The sequence below is a fragment of the Rattus norvegicus genome, chromosome 10 (assembly GCF_021556685.1).
Source record: "Rattus norvegicus strain SHRSP/BbbUtx chromosome 10, alternate assembly SHRSP_T2T, whole genome shotgun sequence".
In the NCBI taxonomy this organism is placed as follows: domain Eukaryota; kingdom Metazoa; phylum Chordata; class Mammalia; order Rodentia; family Muridae; genus Rattus; species Rattus norvegicus.
In genome coordinates this window covers 95,964,774-95,981,745 of record NC_141543.1, presented here as the reverse complement: position 1 = coordinate 95,981,745, position 16,972 = coordinate 95,964,774, and the positions used below count along the sequence as shown (strand labels likewise).

The following is a 16,972-nucleotide window of genomic DNA, read 5'->3' as shown; positions in this document are numbered from 1 at the left end:
CCTCGTTTAAGTTTTAAACTTGTAAAGCCTAGGATTTAGATGATATATATATATATGTATATATATATAAACTTATATATGTGCGTATATATAATTTATATATATATATCAAATATATAGCTTTTTCAGTTTAAAAGTTCCCTTCGGGAGTTGGGGATTTAGCTCAGCAGTAGAGCGCTTGCCTAGCAAGCACAAGGCCCTGGGTTCGGTCCCCAGCTCCGAAAAAAAGAAAAAGAAAAAAGTTCCCTTCATCCCCCAAGCATCCTCTGAAGCCAAGATCTTCCCTTTCTGCCTTCCTTCTTTGCCTATATCCCTTGCTCCAGGAAGCTAAATTCACATATCATGAAGACCATTCTAATTACCTCATGCTTAGGAAACATTTGGACTAGGAAACCTACAGCCAATAATCTCCTGTAATTAAGAGAGAGACAGAAAGAGAGAAGGAGAAAGACAGGCAGGCATTAAAACAGAAAGAGCTCCTACATCAAAAATATACATCCAATCGTGGCTTCCCTGGTAATTTATTGAAAGAGATGATATATAATTTAAATCTTATGTAAAAATAACTATATTTAATAGATTATTTTTTCCTCTACTCCTTACCCTATTCGTGTAAGTTATTTGATTTTGATTTTTAAACCAATATATGCAAGATTTTAGAACTTGGCTTCTTTTTTTTATCTTTATTAACTTGAGTATTTCTTATTTACATTTCGATTGTTATTCCCCTTCCCGGTTTCTGGGCCAACATCCCTCTAACCCCTCTCCCTCCCCTTCTATATGGGTGTTCCCCTCCCCATCCTCCCCACATTACTGCCCTCCCCCCAACAATCATGTTCATTGGGGGTTCAGTCTTGGCAGGACCAAGGGCTTCCCCTTCCACTGGTGCTCTTACTAGGCTATTCATTGCTACCTATGAGGTTGGAGCCCAGGGTCAGTCTTTGGGTAGTGGCTTAGTCCCTGGAAGCTCTGGTTGGTTGGCATTGTTGTTCATATGGGGTCTCAAGCCCCTTCAAACTCTTTCAGTCCTTTCTCTGATTCCTTCAATGGGGGTCCCGTTCTTCTAATGCACTGAGGAACTGTTAAGCCCTCTACTAAAGACCTCATTCCCTAGCTCCAATAAACTAAAGTAGAAGGAACAAGCATGGGGCAGCAGCGGAACCACAACACCAAGTTTAAATTTACCTCCCAAGCAACAATCATATCAAGGGGAAATCAAGGCACAGCTGGAAATATTTAGAAAACAACAGGGGTCCAAGAGATGGGCACAACCACCAAAGCTGCCTGAACCACCAGGATTCAGTCAACCCAGAGAACTCCCCCTTGAGGACCCTCTCAAATCTTAATCAGCTCCCAAGACCCCACCTCTTAGCACCATTACCAGTCTAGTTCTCTCTCCTCACACGCATTTGGATTAAATTCCAGCATGAATTTTAGAGGGGACCAACCACAACAAATACTGAGGAAACTGAGCATTAAGGACGATGCTTGACTAAATGACCTCTGACTGATCCTGAGGGGCCTTAACAGTTTTGCCAAAAAGCTCTTACCGGTGAAGTTAGAAAACTTCGCAGTGTCTTTCAAAGCTTCTATACACTCTTTAACACTCGCCATGTTGTCTTCTAGAGAAAGAGAGAGAGGGGGAGAGACATGAAAATTGGAATTCCTAGGCATGATAATCTTCAAAAACTAAGAGCAAACTAAACATTTTTAATTACATTTCAAAACGCTTTTTTTTTAAAGTACGTTTGAATTTGTTGCCAACCATTATCGCTTGCCTGAACCTGTACAAGGCTACAGACACAGTTCCAATTTGGCCTGAAATGGAATGACAGTATCAAGAAAGGCCTAAAACTTCACTTGGCTCGAAGTGGCAAAGTAGAATTTCTACTCAGTTTGAATTCTCAAGCCATTCTTCACTGAGAAAAACAAGGCATCTGTGAGCAGAAAGATATTAGCAAGGCTGTTAAAAATTAAGGCTTGATTCTTGGAAGAATTCTTTTAGCAGCAAAAGAGATCTTTAAGGAAAAGCTCCTGTTCAAAGATAATATTCTTAGAAACATAACCAAACGTCTCTAGACAAGAACACCCTTGTACATCCTTCTACAGACAGAAGAGGAGGGAGGAAGGGGGAAGGGGAGGGAGAAGGGGAAGAGGAGGGGGAGGGGGGAGAAAAAGGACAAGGAGACAACAACATAATGAAACAAACCAACAAACTGTTTAAACCCTAAGAATGGTCCAAATGCCTACCAGAAACAATGTCTGACTGAAGGATTTCTTCCACTTCATCTTTAAATGATGTAATCCCAAGACTCCTTAAGAAATCTTCCAAGTTGTTCGCAGGTATCTTCTCACCTTCAAGCGAATCAAGAATTGAAACTATTTTCTGCAACTCTAGAAAGAGATATGAAAAAGAGAGTTGACAGCTGAACTGATCTCTGGTTTCAAAAACAGACTTTTGTCTGTGTGGTCTGTGGTTAATTGTTATTAAGTTCTGAGATCAGGGTCTCAAAGACAGTTTAGTGGGTGATGCCATTTGCTGCATAAGCCTGAAGAAAAACACAGTTAAATCCCTGGAACCCCAGTGGAAGGAGAGAACCAGTGCCTGAAAGTTGTCCTCTGACCTCCACACACATTGTAACATGTATGTGCCAATACACATTCATCATACATACCGTCATTGTCATCATCGTTGTCGTCGTCATCATCTTCGTCATCACCATCATAATGATAATTTTTAAACCTTTGTGTGTGCATACTTAAGGAAAGCATAGAAATTTACACTATTCTCTGGGTACTTCCAAGCTCTCCCATAAATAGTCTAGCTATACAGGAAGTTGGTTATGGAGGAAATGTTCTGGAAGCCGAGTTCCCATATGCCACCACACTTCCAAATAGGTTTTCCTAAAGATAGCACACTTGGCTCTACTATCCTGACTCTTTCTTGCCCTTGATAACTCTTCCTAGAAGTTTCAGCCTTATTCTGTACTGGGTGGCAATGCCGTCTTCCTAACCACTGTGGCCATCTCTCAGATTCAGGTGCACAACTACCATTAGCTCTCCATGACTTCATTTACCCTTTTCCCCATCTTATAAGATGTTATCAGTCCTGAACAACAGTCTTTCTGAGCCCTGCCCTCTAATTTCAAAATTATACATAAAGTTATGACATGCTCCCAATACCGTGAAAATTTATATTAAAAAACGTATACCTAGAAAAGTTTAAAAATCACTAACAGAGGGGCAAGAGAGATGGCTCAACAGTTAAGAGCACTGGCTGCTTTTATAGAGGACCGAAGTTCAGTTCCAAGCACCCACATAGCGATTCACAACCATCTATATAAGTCTACTTCCAGACGACCCAACACACTCTTCAGACTGCCAAGAGTAACAGACACGTACATGATGCGCAAGCGTATAAAACAAATCTAAAAGAAAAGCAAGTGATTTTCCACAGAGCCCCGGAAGGGAAGATGGAATTTAAGAGATCTTTCAATAGACTTCTTTCCTAATCGAAGCTGCCAACTTCTGATCAAGCTAAGCTTCGCCTGCCTTCTATAAGAAAAATGCAAATATGTTAACTAGAAATGAAATAATAATAATAATAATAATAATAATAATAATAATAATCAGTTTCAACAGCCTCAAATAATCAACTTACTTACCTTCACTTCTCTTTCTTAATTATCACTAGGAGATTGAACCCAGGACCTCAGTGCACATTATTATACACAGCTCCTGCTCCCCGTCCTCCTCTTCCTTCTCCTCATCCTCCCTCCTTACGTCCTTCTTTTCCTTCCTTTCTTTATTTCCTTCCCCTCCTCTTCTTTCTTCTCCTCCCTCCTTCTTTCATTCTTTATTTTTCTTCCTTTCTTTCTTCCTTTTCTTTCTTCCATTCCCCTCCCCTCTTCCCCCTCCCCATCCTCCTCTTCATCCTCCTTCTCTCCCTCCTTCCTTCCTTCCTTTTCTTCCTTTCTTTCTTTTCTTTCTTTTCTTTGTCCTTTTTGTTCTCTCTCCACCTCCTCCTCCTCAACCTCTCCCTCTTCCTCCTTTGCATGTGTGCCCCCATGTGTGGGATATGCATGTGTGGGGGTTCAGGTGTGCATGTGTATATGGCAAGGTTGACAATAAGGGTCTTCCTCAGTCACTCTTCACTGGCTCCACTGAGATCAGAGTTCATCAATATGGCCAGTGTAGCTAACCATTCAGTCTGTCCCAGGCCTGCCTTCTGAGAATTAGAATCACAGGCAAATGCCATACCCTCCTGGCCTGTATGTGGGTTCTAAAGATCCAAACTCAGATTCCCAGGCTTACAAGGGACTGCTTCATCTCCAGAGCCATCTCCCCCACCACACCCCAAACCCGTAGTTACCTTTTAACCTGTAGGAGTCACGCAAGTCCTTCACTGCTTTTGAAAATTCTTCCAATTGTACTTTGTCACCTTTTGTGAGAAAAAAAAATAGATTACCCTCACTAAACAAAAGTCAGAGACAGTGAAGCAATCTATAAAAAACGTGATTGGCTGGTGTATGTTTAAGAATGACTCTTTTTAAGTAACAGGTTGATTTACGGAGTGAAAAGAGTACAGAATTCCATCAATTAAGAGAAACCATACAGCCCGCAGTCTTCTAATATGCAGCTAGACTCCTAAATAAAAATAGGAAGTGGATCTCAGCCTTAGCTTAGGCTTCGTCTGAAGAAGAAAGTTCTGTGGCAGACACACAGTTCTTTGACCATAAAGTCCGACAAATACTAACACCCTTTCTTTTTATTTATTTATTTTATTTTATTTTTCTCCATCTTTATTAAATTTGGTATTTCCTATTTACATTACAATTGTTATTCCCTTTCCCAGTTTCCAGGCCAACATCCCCCCAACCCCTGCCCCTCTTCTCCTATATGGGTGTTCCCCTCCCCATCCTTCCCCCATTACCGCCCGCCCCCTAACAATCCTGTTCTCTGGGGGTTCAGTCTTGGCAGGACCAAGGGCTTCCCCTTCCACTGGTGCCCTTACTAGGCTATTCATTGCTACCTATGAGGTTGGAGCTCAGGGTCAGTCCATGTATAGTCTTTGGATAGTGGCTTAGTCCCTGGAAGCTCTGGTTGGTTGGCATTGTTGTTCATATGGGGTCTCAAGCCCCTTCAAGCTCTTTCAGCCCTTTCTCTGACAATAGGGGTCCTGTTCGCTGCTGGCATTCGCCTATGTATTTGCCATATTCTGGCTGTGTCTCTCAGGAGAGATCTACATCTGGTTCCTGTCAGCCTGCACTTCTTTGCTTCATCCATCTTATCTAGTTTGGTGGCTGTATATGTATGGGCCACATGTGGGGCAGGCTCTGAATGGGTGTTCCTTCAGCCTCTGTTCTAAACTTTGCCTCCCTATTCCCTCCCAAGGGTATTCTTGTTCCCCTTTTAAAGAAAGAGTGAAGCAGTCGCATTTTGGTCATCCTTCTTGAGTTTCATGCTAACACCCTTTCATATTGATGCAAGAAGATATAACTATCAGAGTACAAATCAAGAGACAAATATGGAGAAGAATTTTGCTTCCTAGCCACCATCGTAGAAGCTTAGTCCAGAGATTTAGAATTACCATAGCTGATGACCACATGCCAGAAGAAAGTGTGACTGCCAGCAAGTCACATCCCCACATGGCCAAAACCCTGCTTTACAGGTTTCAATAGGTAGCATATGTTGTTTAAATTAGCACTTGATTACTAGGAACTAAATAATAGAATTAGATCCCAACACTGCAGTGCAGGTGCCTGATTCTTATAGAGATATTCAGAGGCCTACCCACAAAGACTTCGCTTCTACCTCAATCTGTCAGCCATCCTAGCGTAATAAGAAGATGTTGCCATGAAATTTAAACAGATAATTCATTTCTTTAAACAGGGTCTTGCTAAGTAATACATGCTGGCTTGAGCTCACTATGCAACCCTGGCTGGCCTTCTAAATCTTCCTTCTTCAACCATCCGAATATGCTGGGATGACATGCACGAGTCATGACACACCGTGCCTCAAATAGCTCTCAAATCTCCCAATCTCCCCATCTGTTCTCACTGGTAACACACTATACAATCTGAAGGTGTTGAAATAAAATAAAGATGTTGATGTTTTATATAGAACAGCCAGATTATATGAGCTTCCTTTATACTTCCTAAATCCATGTCTCATCATTTGAACTGTTAGGCACGCCACCCCATTGAGATTGGAATCTGTAGGAGGCATAGAGGTCCTTGTTCTCTTGGATAAGCACTGGGGGAACCCAGAATGCAAAGCACTTGTGCTTGCTTCTTCAGGGGAAGGACTGCAATACCTGTTATCCAACCAGAAGGCTGGAGATGATGTTCTTTGTAGCCTGGATACATTTGCACTAACTGTGTGACTAGACACTTTTGTGGCACTGAACTCCTCCCCAGACCCTTATGGTAAATACATTTGCCTTAGTCAGTCGACAGAGCCTATCATTGTGGACTTGACAGAGTACTGATGTTGTCCTGTCTGATCTTTACTTACTTCATTCTAAGGAGATCTACGTCCACTGTGTTGTGTGCACAGTACTGAGTTAATTATCACCAAAGTAGCTTTCACCAAACTCTGCTGTGCTTAAATATACCAAAAATAAATGACTTCAGGTCAGGCACCAGAAGTTTGAACCAGCGTTGACTACTGAGCTAAACTGCCTTCTTGCTTGCTGGTTACTATTCCCACTGCTGGCCATGAAGATTCCAAGGCTCCCCACATGAATCTACTGGGGGTGGGGGTGGGGACGGGAAATGCTCCCATAACATCTCGTCTAGGCAGCATGTTCTTGGATATAAACCCAAAAGCACAGCCTACCCAAAAAAAAAAAAAAAAAAAAAAAAAAGGAGACAAATAGAACTGCATCAAAATCGAATGGTCTGTCAGGGCAACAATAACCAGAGCAAGGAAGAGACAGATGGACACACAGACACCCAAACACACCATGCACAGGAGCAGGGAACAAGCAACCACTCGCCATAAGTCAGACATTGAATAAGAGATCTATATTGTCTAAAATAAATCATGAACTCAAAATACTTATTAGCCAGAAAACATTTTAAATAGACAAAATTCTTGATTAGATGTTTCCCTCATGAAAATACATAGGTAGCTTTTTTTCGTACCCAAAAAAGAAAAGAAAAGAAAGAAAGAAGAAAACTCCTAGGCATGAGGAAAAACACACGTTGAACTCACAGTGAGATCCCATATCCCATGTGTTTGTCTTACTATCACTAAAGGTGGACACTAAAAGAATACCTGGAGTCCCTTCTGGTTACTGCCCTCACGGAGAGCTGAAACCCAGCCCCGAGGAGTGACTTCAGGCCCAAGACCAGAAGTAACACCAACTTTTCTGCTCCAAGTGACCTGCTTGGTGGACTCAGGACACACGCCAACAGAAACACATGAAGACCAGTAGACAGGAAGGACTACATGCCTCAAAGAAGAAGGCTCTGTTCCCATATCTGGCTGAAAGAAAACAGGAAAACATGTCTACAGCACGCCAGACACACAGGCCTATAAGACTGTAAAGCCACTGCTAGAAATAGCAGAACAAGGTAACACCAGAGACAATCTCATGGCGAGAGGCAAGCACAGGAACCCAAGCAACAGAAACCAAGACTACATCGCATCATCGGAGACCAATTCTCCAACCAAAGCAAACACTGAATACCCAAAGACACCAGAAAAGCAAGATCTAGACTTAAAATCACATTTGATCATGATGATGGAGGACTTTAAGAAAGACATAAAGATCTTTTTTTAGAAAATGCAGGAAAACACAAGTTAACAAGTAGAAGCCCTTAGAGAGGAAACACAGAAACCCCTGAAAGAATTACAGGAAAACACAATCAAACAGGTGAAGGAATTGAAAATGGAAATATAAAAAATAAAGAAAGCACAAAGGGAGACAACCCTGGATATAGAAAACCAAAGGAAGAGACAAGGAGCCGTAGATACAAGCATCACCAACAGAATACAAGAGATAGAAGAAAGAATCTCAGGAGCAGAAGATTTCATAGAAATCATCGACACAACTGTCAAAGATAATGTAAAATGGAAAAAGCTACTGGCACAAAACATACAGGAAATCCAGGACACAATGAGAAGATCAAACCTAAGGATAATAGGTATAGAAGAGAGTGAAAACTCCTAGCTCAAAGGACCAGTAAATATCATCAACAAAATCACAGAAGAAAAATTCCCTAACCTAAAGAAAGAGATGCCCATAAACATACAAGAAGCCTACAGAACTCTAAATAGATTGGACCAGAAAAGAAAATCCTCCAGTCACATAATAGTCAAAACACCAACTGCACAAAACAAAGAAAGAATATTAAAAGCAGTAAGGGAAAAAGATCAAGTAATGTATAAAGGCAGACCTATCAGTATTACACCAGATTTCTCACCAAAGACTATGAAAGCCAGAAGACCCTGGACAGATGTGATACAGATCCTAAGAGAACACAAATGCCAGCCCAGGTTACTGTATCCAGCAAAACTCACAATTAACATAGATGGAGAAACCATGATATTCCATGACAAAACCAAATTTACACAATATTTTTCTACAAGTTCAGCTCTACAAAGGATAAGAAATGGTAAAACTCAACAAAAGGATGCAAGCTACACCCTAGAAAAGGCAAGAAATTAATTGTTTTGCAATAAAACAAAGAGAAGACAAGCACACAAACATAATTTCACCTCCAAATGCGAAGATAACAGGAAACAACAATCACGATTCCATAATATCTCTCAACATCAATGGACTCAATTCCCCAATAAAAAGAAACAGATTAGCAAACTGGATATGCAATGAGGACCCAGCATTTTGCTGTCTACAGGAAAGACACCTCAGAGACAAAGACAGACACTATCTCAGAGTAAAAGGCTGGAAAACAACTTTCCAAGAAAATGGTCTGAAGAAGCAAGCTGGAGTAGCCATTCTAATATCAAATAAAATCGATTTTCAACTAAAAGTCATCAAAAAAAGATAAGGAAGGACACTTTATATTCGTCAAAGGAAAAATCCACCAAGATGAACTCTCAATCCTAAAAAACTATGCTCCAAATACAAGTGCACCTACATACATAAAAGAGACCTTATTAAAGCTCAAAGCACCCATTGCACCTCACACAATAATACTAGGAGATTTCAAAACCCCGTTCTCATCAATGGACAGATCATGGAAACAGAAATTAAACAGAGACATAGACAGACTAAGAGAAGTCATGAACCAAATGGACTTAACAGATATTTATAGATCATTCTATCCTAAAACAAAAGGATAAACCTTCTTCTCACCACCTCATAATACTTTCTCCAAAATTGACCATATAACTGGCCATAAAACAGGCCTCAACAGATACAGAAAGATAAGAAAAATCCAATGCGTCCTATCAGACCACCACGGGTTAAGCTGGTCTTCAACAACAATAAGGAAAGAACACCCACATATACATGGAAGTTGAACAATGCTCTACTCAATGATAACCTGCTCAAGGAAGAAATAAAGGAAGAAATTAAAGACTTCTTAGAATTTAATGAAAATGAAGGTACAACATACCCAAACTTATGGGACACAATGAAAGCTGTGCTAAGAGGAAAACTCATAGTTCTGAGTGCCTGCAGAAAGAAACAGGAGAGAGCATATATATGCAGTTTGACAGAACACCTAAAAGCTCTAGAACAAAAAGAAGCAAATACACCCAGGAGGAGTAGAAGGAAGGAAATAATCAAACTCAGAGCTGAAATCAGCTAAATAGAAACAAAAAGGACCATAGAAAGAATCAACAGCACCAAAAGTTGGTTCTTTGAGAAAATCAACAAGATAGATAAACCCTTAGCCAGACTAACCAGAGGACACAGACAGTGTGTCCAAATTAACAAAATCAGAAATGAAAAGGGAGACATAACAACAGAATCAGAGGAAATTCAAAAAATCATCAGATCCTACTACAAAAGTCTATATTCAACAAAACTTGAAAATCTGCAGGAAATGGACAATTTCCTAGACAGATACCAGGTACCGAAGTTAATCAGGAACAGATAAACTAAACAACCCCATAACTCCTAAAGAAATAGAAGCAGTCATTAAAAATCTCCCAACCAAAAATAGCCCAGGTCCAGATGGGTTCAGTGCAGAATTCTATCAGACCTTCATAGAAGACCTCATACCAATACTATCCAAACTATTCCACAAAATTGAAACAGATGGAGCACTACGGAATTCCTTCTATGAAGCCACAATTACTCTTATACCTAAACCACACAAAGACCCCACAAAGAAAGAGAACTTCAGACCAATTTCCCTTATGCATATCGACGCGAAAATACTCAATAAAATTCTGGCAAACCGAATCCAAGAGCACATCAAAACAATCATCCACCAGGATCAAGTAGGCTTCATCCCAGGCTGCAGGGATGGTTTAATATACGGAAAACCATCAACGTGATCCATTATATAAACAAACTGAAAGAACAAAACCACATGATCATTTCATTAGATGCTGAGAAAGCATTTGACAAAATTCAACACCCCTCCAAGATAAAAGTCCTGGAAAGAATAGGAATTCAAGGCCCATACCTAAACATAGTAAAAGCCATATACAGCAAACCAGTTGCTAACATTAAACTAAATGGAGAGAAACTTGAAGCAATCCCACTAAAATCAGGGACTAGACAAGGCTGTCCACTCTCTCCCTACTTATTCAATATAGTTCTCAAAGTTCTAGCCAGAGCAATCAGACAACAAAAAGATCAAAAGGATACAGATTGGAAAGGAAGAAGTCAAAATATCACTATTTGCAGATGATATGATTGTATAATTAAGTGATCCAAAAGTTCCACGAGAAAACTACTAAACCTAATAGACACCTTCTGCAAAGTGGCTAGGTATAAAATTAACTCAACTAAATCAGTAGCCTTCCTCTACACAAAAGAGAAACAAGCCGAGAAAGAAATTAGGGAAATGACACCCTTCATTATAGTCCCAAATAATATAAATTACCTCTGTGTGACTTTAGCCAAGCAAGTGAAAGATCTGTTTGATAAGAACCTCAAGCCTCTGAAGAAAGAAATTGAAGAAGATCTCAGAAGATGGAAAGATCTCCCATGCTCATGGATTGGCAGGATTAATATAGTAAAAAATGGCCATTTTACCAAAAGCGATCTACAGATTCAATGCAATCCCCATCAAAATACCAATCCAATTCTTCAGAGAGTTAGAACAATTTGCAAATTCATCTGGAATAACAAAAAAACCCAGGATAGCTAAAACTATCCTCAACAATAAAAGGACTTCGGGGGAATCACTATCCCTGAACTCAAGCAGTATTACAGAACAATAGTGATTAAAAACTATACGGTATTGGTCCAGAGACAGTAGATAGACCAGTGGAATAGAACTGAAGACCCAGAAATGAACCCACACACCTATGGGTACTTGATTTTGACAAAGGAGCCAAAACCATCCAATGGAAAAAAGATAGCATTTTCAGCAAATGGTGCTGGTTCAACTGGAGGTCAGCAAGTAGAAGAATGCAGATTGATCCATTGTTATCACCCTGTACAAAGCTTAAGTCCAAGTGGATCAAGGACCTCCACATCAAACCAGATACACTCAAACAAATAGAAGAAAAACTGGGGTAGAATCTCGAACACATGGGCACTGGAGAAAATTTCGTGAACAAAACACCAATGGCTTATGCTCTAAGATCAAGAATCGACAAATGGGATCTCATAAAACTACAAAGTTTCTGGAAGGCAAAGGACACTGTTGTTAGGACAAAACGGCAACCAACAGATTGGGAAAAGATCTTTACCAATCCTACAACTGATAGAGTGCTTATATCCAAAATATACAAGGAACTCAAAAAGTTAGACTGCAGTGGGACAAATAACCCTATTAAAAAATGGGGTTCAGAGCTAAACAAAGAATTCACAGCTGAGGAATGCCGAATGGCTGAGAAACACCTAAAGAAATGTTCAACATCTTTAGTCATAAGGGAAATGCAAATCAAAACAATCCTGAGATTCCACCTCACACCAGTGAAAATGGCTAAGGTCAAAAACTCAGGTGACAGCAGATGCTGGCGAGCATGTGGAGAAAGAGGAACACTCCTCCATTGTTGGTGGAGTTGCAGACTGGTACAACCACTCTGGAAATAAGTCTGGAGGTTCCTCAGAAAATTGGACATTGAACTACCTGAGGACCCAGCTATACCTCTCTTGGGCATATACCCAAAATATGCTCCAACATATCGCAAAGACATATGCTCCACTATGTTCATAGCAGCCTTATTTATAATAGCCAGAAGCTGGAAAGAACCCAGATGACCTTCAACAGAGGAATGGATACAGAAAAATGTGGTACATCTACACAATGGAATATTACTCAGCTATCAAAAACAATGACTCCATGAAATTCATAGGCAAAAAGATGGAACTGGAAAATATCACCCTGAGTGAGCTAACCCAATCACAGAAAGGCACACATGTTATGCACTCATTGATAAGAGGCTATTAGCCCAAATGCTTGAATTACCCTAGATGCACAGAACGCATGAAACTCAAGAAGGATGACCAAAATGCCGATGCTTCACTCCTTCTTTAAAGGGGGGAACAAGAATACCCTTGGGAGGGAATAGGGAGGCAAAGTTTAGAACAGAGACAGAAGGAACGCCCATTCAGAGCCTGCCCCACATGTGGCACATACATATACAGTCACCAAATTAGATAAGATGGATGAAGCAAAGAAGTGCAGGCTGACAGGAACCGGATGTAGATCTCTCCTGAGAGACACAGCCAGAATATGGCAAATACATAGGCGAATGGCAGCAGCAAACCACTGAACTGAGAACAGGACCCCCATTGAAGGAACCAGAGAAAAACTGAAAGAGCTGAAGGGGCTTGAGACCCCATATGAACAACAATGCCAACCAACCAGAGCTTCGAGGGACTAAGCCACTACCCAAAGACTATACATGGACTGATCCTGGACTCCAACTGCATATGTAGCAATAAATAGCCTAAGGGCACCAGTGGAAGGGGAAGCCCTTGGTCCTGCCATGGCTGGACCCCCAGTGAAAGTGAGTGTTGGGTGGAGGGCGGTAACGGAGAGAGGATAGGAAGGGAAGCAACCATATAGAATGGGAGGGGGGGTTAGGGGGATGTTGGCATGGAAACCGGGAAAGGGAATAACATTTGAAATGTAAATAATACCCAATTTAATAAAGATGGAAAAAAAAAGAATACCTCTTAATTTAGTATTTGGAATACCCACCGTCAATGTTTGCTAATTTCACTGCCTCTAAGAATTCATCCTTCTTCAAATTACTATTCAAACTGGACAGTGTGTTCCACAGTTGAGAAATTTCCATCTCGTCATTGCTGAGATTTTGTAGGTTTTCAATAGCAGAGGGCAATACTGAACCATGGACAAAAACAAAAGCTTTACAGTGCATTCACCCAAGGTAGTAACACAACTAACTGTTGCTTGAAATAGTCAACCATTAAAGACTTAGGCATCAAGATAAACATCAAATATAGCACAGATGAATATCTAACTTTCAAGTATCAAAAGAACAAAATATTTATAACTTAGAAGTTTCTGCACTATTTCAAAAACAATACGGGGCTGGGGATTTAGCTCAGTGGTAGAGCGCTTACCTAGGAAGCGCAAGGCCCTGGGTTCGGTCCCCAGCTCCGAAAAACAGAACCAAAAAAAAAAAAAAAAAAAAAAAAAAACAATACAATGCCCTCACTCCTAGGTAGTCTCTCTCTCTCTCTCTCTCTCTCTCTCTCTCTCTCTCTCTCTCTCTCTCTCTCTCTCTCTCTCTCTCTCTCATTCTAACTGGGAATGTAGAGCATTCCCAGCATACCCAAGGGTCTTAGTACAGTCCTTAACACCACAGTCATTTTCCTTGAATTTTAGATTTATAGAAGTCTGAGTTCCCAAACATTTCAAAACTGTTGGTGATTCTGTTTTTAATTGTGTGTATATGGGTAGGTACCAGCACCCAGGAAACTAAGGCAGGAAAGCCACCTGAACCCAAGTTGGAGAGTTTTAAGACCAGTCTTGGAAACATAGTAAGACCTCATCTCAACAAACAAAACAATGTGATAAATTAGATGAGGGGAGAAGGGGCAGGGCATTGAGGCCAACGAGAGGACACTGGTTGAGAATGACAGTTACCACTGGCTCTACCCAGCTGGATACTGAGCTGGAGGAGGGAATACCAAATGACAAGAATAAGTAAGACATGTGAGCTGTGTGTGTGTGTGTGTGTGTGTGTGTGTGTGTGTGTGTGTGTGTGTGTGTGTGTGTGTGCACGCTCATGGGATGGTGTGATGTAGAACTTGAAAACACAATGCTACTGTGTGCCAGATGTGTGGCAGTAAGCAGGTCTCACAGAGGGAAAGCCCTGTGCCTTGGTTTTCCCTTCTACAGCCATTATGCAGTTAATATGGGAATCCGTGGGGTAATTAATGGTGTACTATAAACCCTATGTATGAGTAAGAGTAGTACAATAACTGCAGTTGTTATGATATCATGCACGTAAGTCTTAGTCATAACTGAAATGTTTACAAAGCCTTTCTACCTGAAAATTGGGACTAAAAGAACCTTTACTACTTTGGGTGGTTGGGTTGTTTGTTTGTTTGAGACATAGTCTCGTTATACAGCCCTGGGTGTCCTGATACCATGTAGAGCAGCCCGGCCTTGAATTTACAGATATCCACTTGCTTCCATCTCCAAAAATACTGGGACTCAAGGTATATGTCACCATAACCAGCCCTTTGATACTCTTTTCCAGGAATTTAAATGAAAAGATTGAACTCTACCTAAGAACTAGTCTAGGGAAGTTTCTTTCTGATCATCTAAAGCCCAAGATCACCATCTTTGAGTGTCAGACAGTCACATGATGCTAAGCCCACATTTTGCTCCACAGTGGCACAGTCCTTCGTCCTCATGAGATAATGTTTAGTTGAATCCTGGCTTCGCTTCCTACATAAAACAATTCCCAGTATTTATATGTGGAAAGAAAAACTAGAAACATTTAGAAGACACTGGAAATACTTTAGCAAGATCAAAATTGGAGTAATCTATTGTCCATGTGAAGGCAGAGCCAGTAGCTCTAGATGGGCGGGAGCTGGCATAGGATTGGATGCTGGAGGGAACAGGGATTTTAAACTGTTGTTTCAGAGAGGCAGGGAATAAGCTGGTAGTAATCAGACCCATGCAAAGTCAGGAGTTTCACTGCCAGGGTTCCAAAGAACTACAGAAAGGCTAGAGAGAGTTTAGCGTATTGTGTAAACATATATCAGACAATTTAAGTCAGATAAGAAAAGTAAAATTGAGCGGAGACTGATCTAGAGTACAGGGGTAAATGGATTGAAGTCCACAAGATAAGGACTGTAGAACCACTAAGAAGATAGGCCCTGAACAATCTGGTGAAATTGGAAAAGAAGGAAGTCTAAATATATAATACTAACGCTTACAAAGAAAATATAACTAAATATAGGAATGAAGAATATACCACCTGGTTGTGCCAAGAAAAATTTAACTTTCATGATGGTAAAAATCCTTTTTTAAAAAAAGGAAGTAGCTAGATAATACAAATAATTTCTTCATCTTTACCCATTCTGCAATACATAAAGAAAACCCTATTTATAAGGTAAATATAGCTCTTAATTAAAATCCATTATCATTCAATGTATAAGCATCAAATAACGTGACTCTAGTTTGGCCACAATGTTTAAGGTACTGTCACTCCGTTAAAGGCAGATGGTTGTGGGACTGGAGACGTGGCTTATCAGTTAGGAGCATGTACTGCTCTTTGAGAGGACCTGAGTTCAGTTCCTAGCCCTCTTGTCAGCAGCTCACAACTCCTGTGACTATAGCTCCAAGGGATCCAAACTCTGCTTCTGGCCAAACACGAAACCACGATCATGTGCACACACTCAACCCTCACCCCAGACACAAACATACACGTAATCAAATATTGTTAAAAAGGGAATTATAGCGGTGTTTTTCTCTACATTGAGCTTCACAGTGTCTAATACTAGCTCATATTAGTTTACTGGCAGCTTAGCATACAGCTTATGGTTCTCGGAGGCCATTATGTAGGTTGGAACACTGAAAAGGATGCTGACACCAGAAGCTCGGCAGACTAGTTTTCAGATTTTAAGCGGCATCACTTTCTTTCTTTTTTTTTTTTTTTTTTTTTTTTTCCGGAACCGAACCCAGGGCCTTGCGCTTTCTAGGCAAGCGATCTACCACTGAGCTAAATCCCCAACCCCGCGGCATCACTTTCTTAAGAGTGACAGGACATTTTGAATCTCCCCCTGAATTGATGTGATTTGTGTGGTTCTGTCTACCATAAGTGTAGTGGTCAAAGTAAGACCCTCATATCTCTCAGATCGCCTGAATATGGACGTGAATCTAGAATTAGGGCTCAGTATTAAAAAGATTCCAGTTCAAGTTAGCAGCACAGTTAGGCATCCATTGCCCAGTGACCCCTCATGAAGACTAGCTCTTTCAGTCTCTTACAAAAGTCTGTTACCCTCTAAAATCTTTCAGACCATTTGGTCCACAAAAGGCACAAGGTGAGAGTAGCACTCATACATACATAAATGTTCAGGGAAGGGCTCTGTGTTTTTCAGCATGGTATCAATAAACTCTTCAAGATTCACTTGTTTTGTTCCTAAAAGCAAGAGAAACATTTTCTTTCATACTATCAAATGTTAAATTTTTATGACAAATACCTAATTATGCAAAGATAAAATAATACCCATCATATAATACTAAGCACAAAAAAATATGTTTAGAAATCAGTTTAGAATCAAAACTCAAAACACAAAAGGAAGTTGTTCAGAGTAGTACACAATATTTTAACTTTAAATATATGTCACCTGGCATTTCTTTATGCCCATGTATGCTCGTGGACA

At 40.4% G+C, this 16,972-nt stretch overlaps 1 protein-coding gene across 1 annotated transcript in view; it reads right to left on the bottom strand.

Annotated features, from left to right (window-relative positions):
* Nucleotides 1-16,972, bottom strand: part of Efcab3 (EF-hand calcium binding domain 3) — a 506,364-nt gene that overhangs the window by 399,977 nt on the left and 89,415 nt on the right. Inside the window, exons 15-19 of the mRNA XM_087572380.1 lie at nucleotides 16,654-16,728; nucleotides 13,308-13,451; nucleotides 4,373-4,441; nucleotides 2,251-2,394; nucleotides 1,551-1,622 (exon numbers count right to left, since the gene is read on the bottom strand). Coding sequence (XP_087428506.1) covers nucleotides 1,551-1,622; nucleotides 2,251-2,394; nucleotides 4,373-4,441; nucleotides 13,308-13,451; nucleotides 16,654-16,728 — 504 coding nt within the window. The remainder of the gene's footprint in view (nucleotides 1-1,550; nucleotides 1,623-2,250; nucleotides 2,395-4,372; nucleotides 4,442-13,307; nucleotides 13,452-16,653; nucleotides 16,729-16,972) is intronic.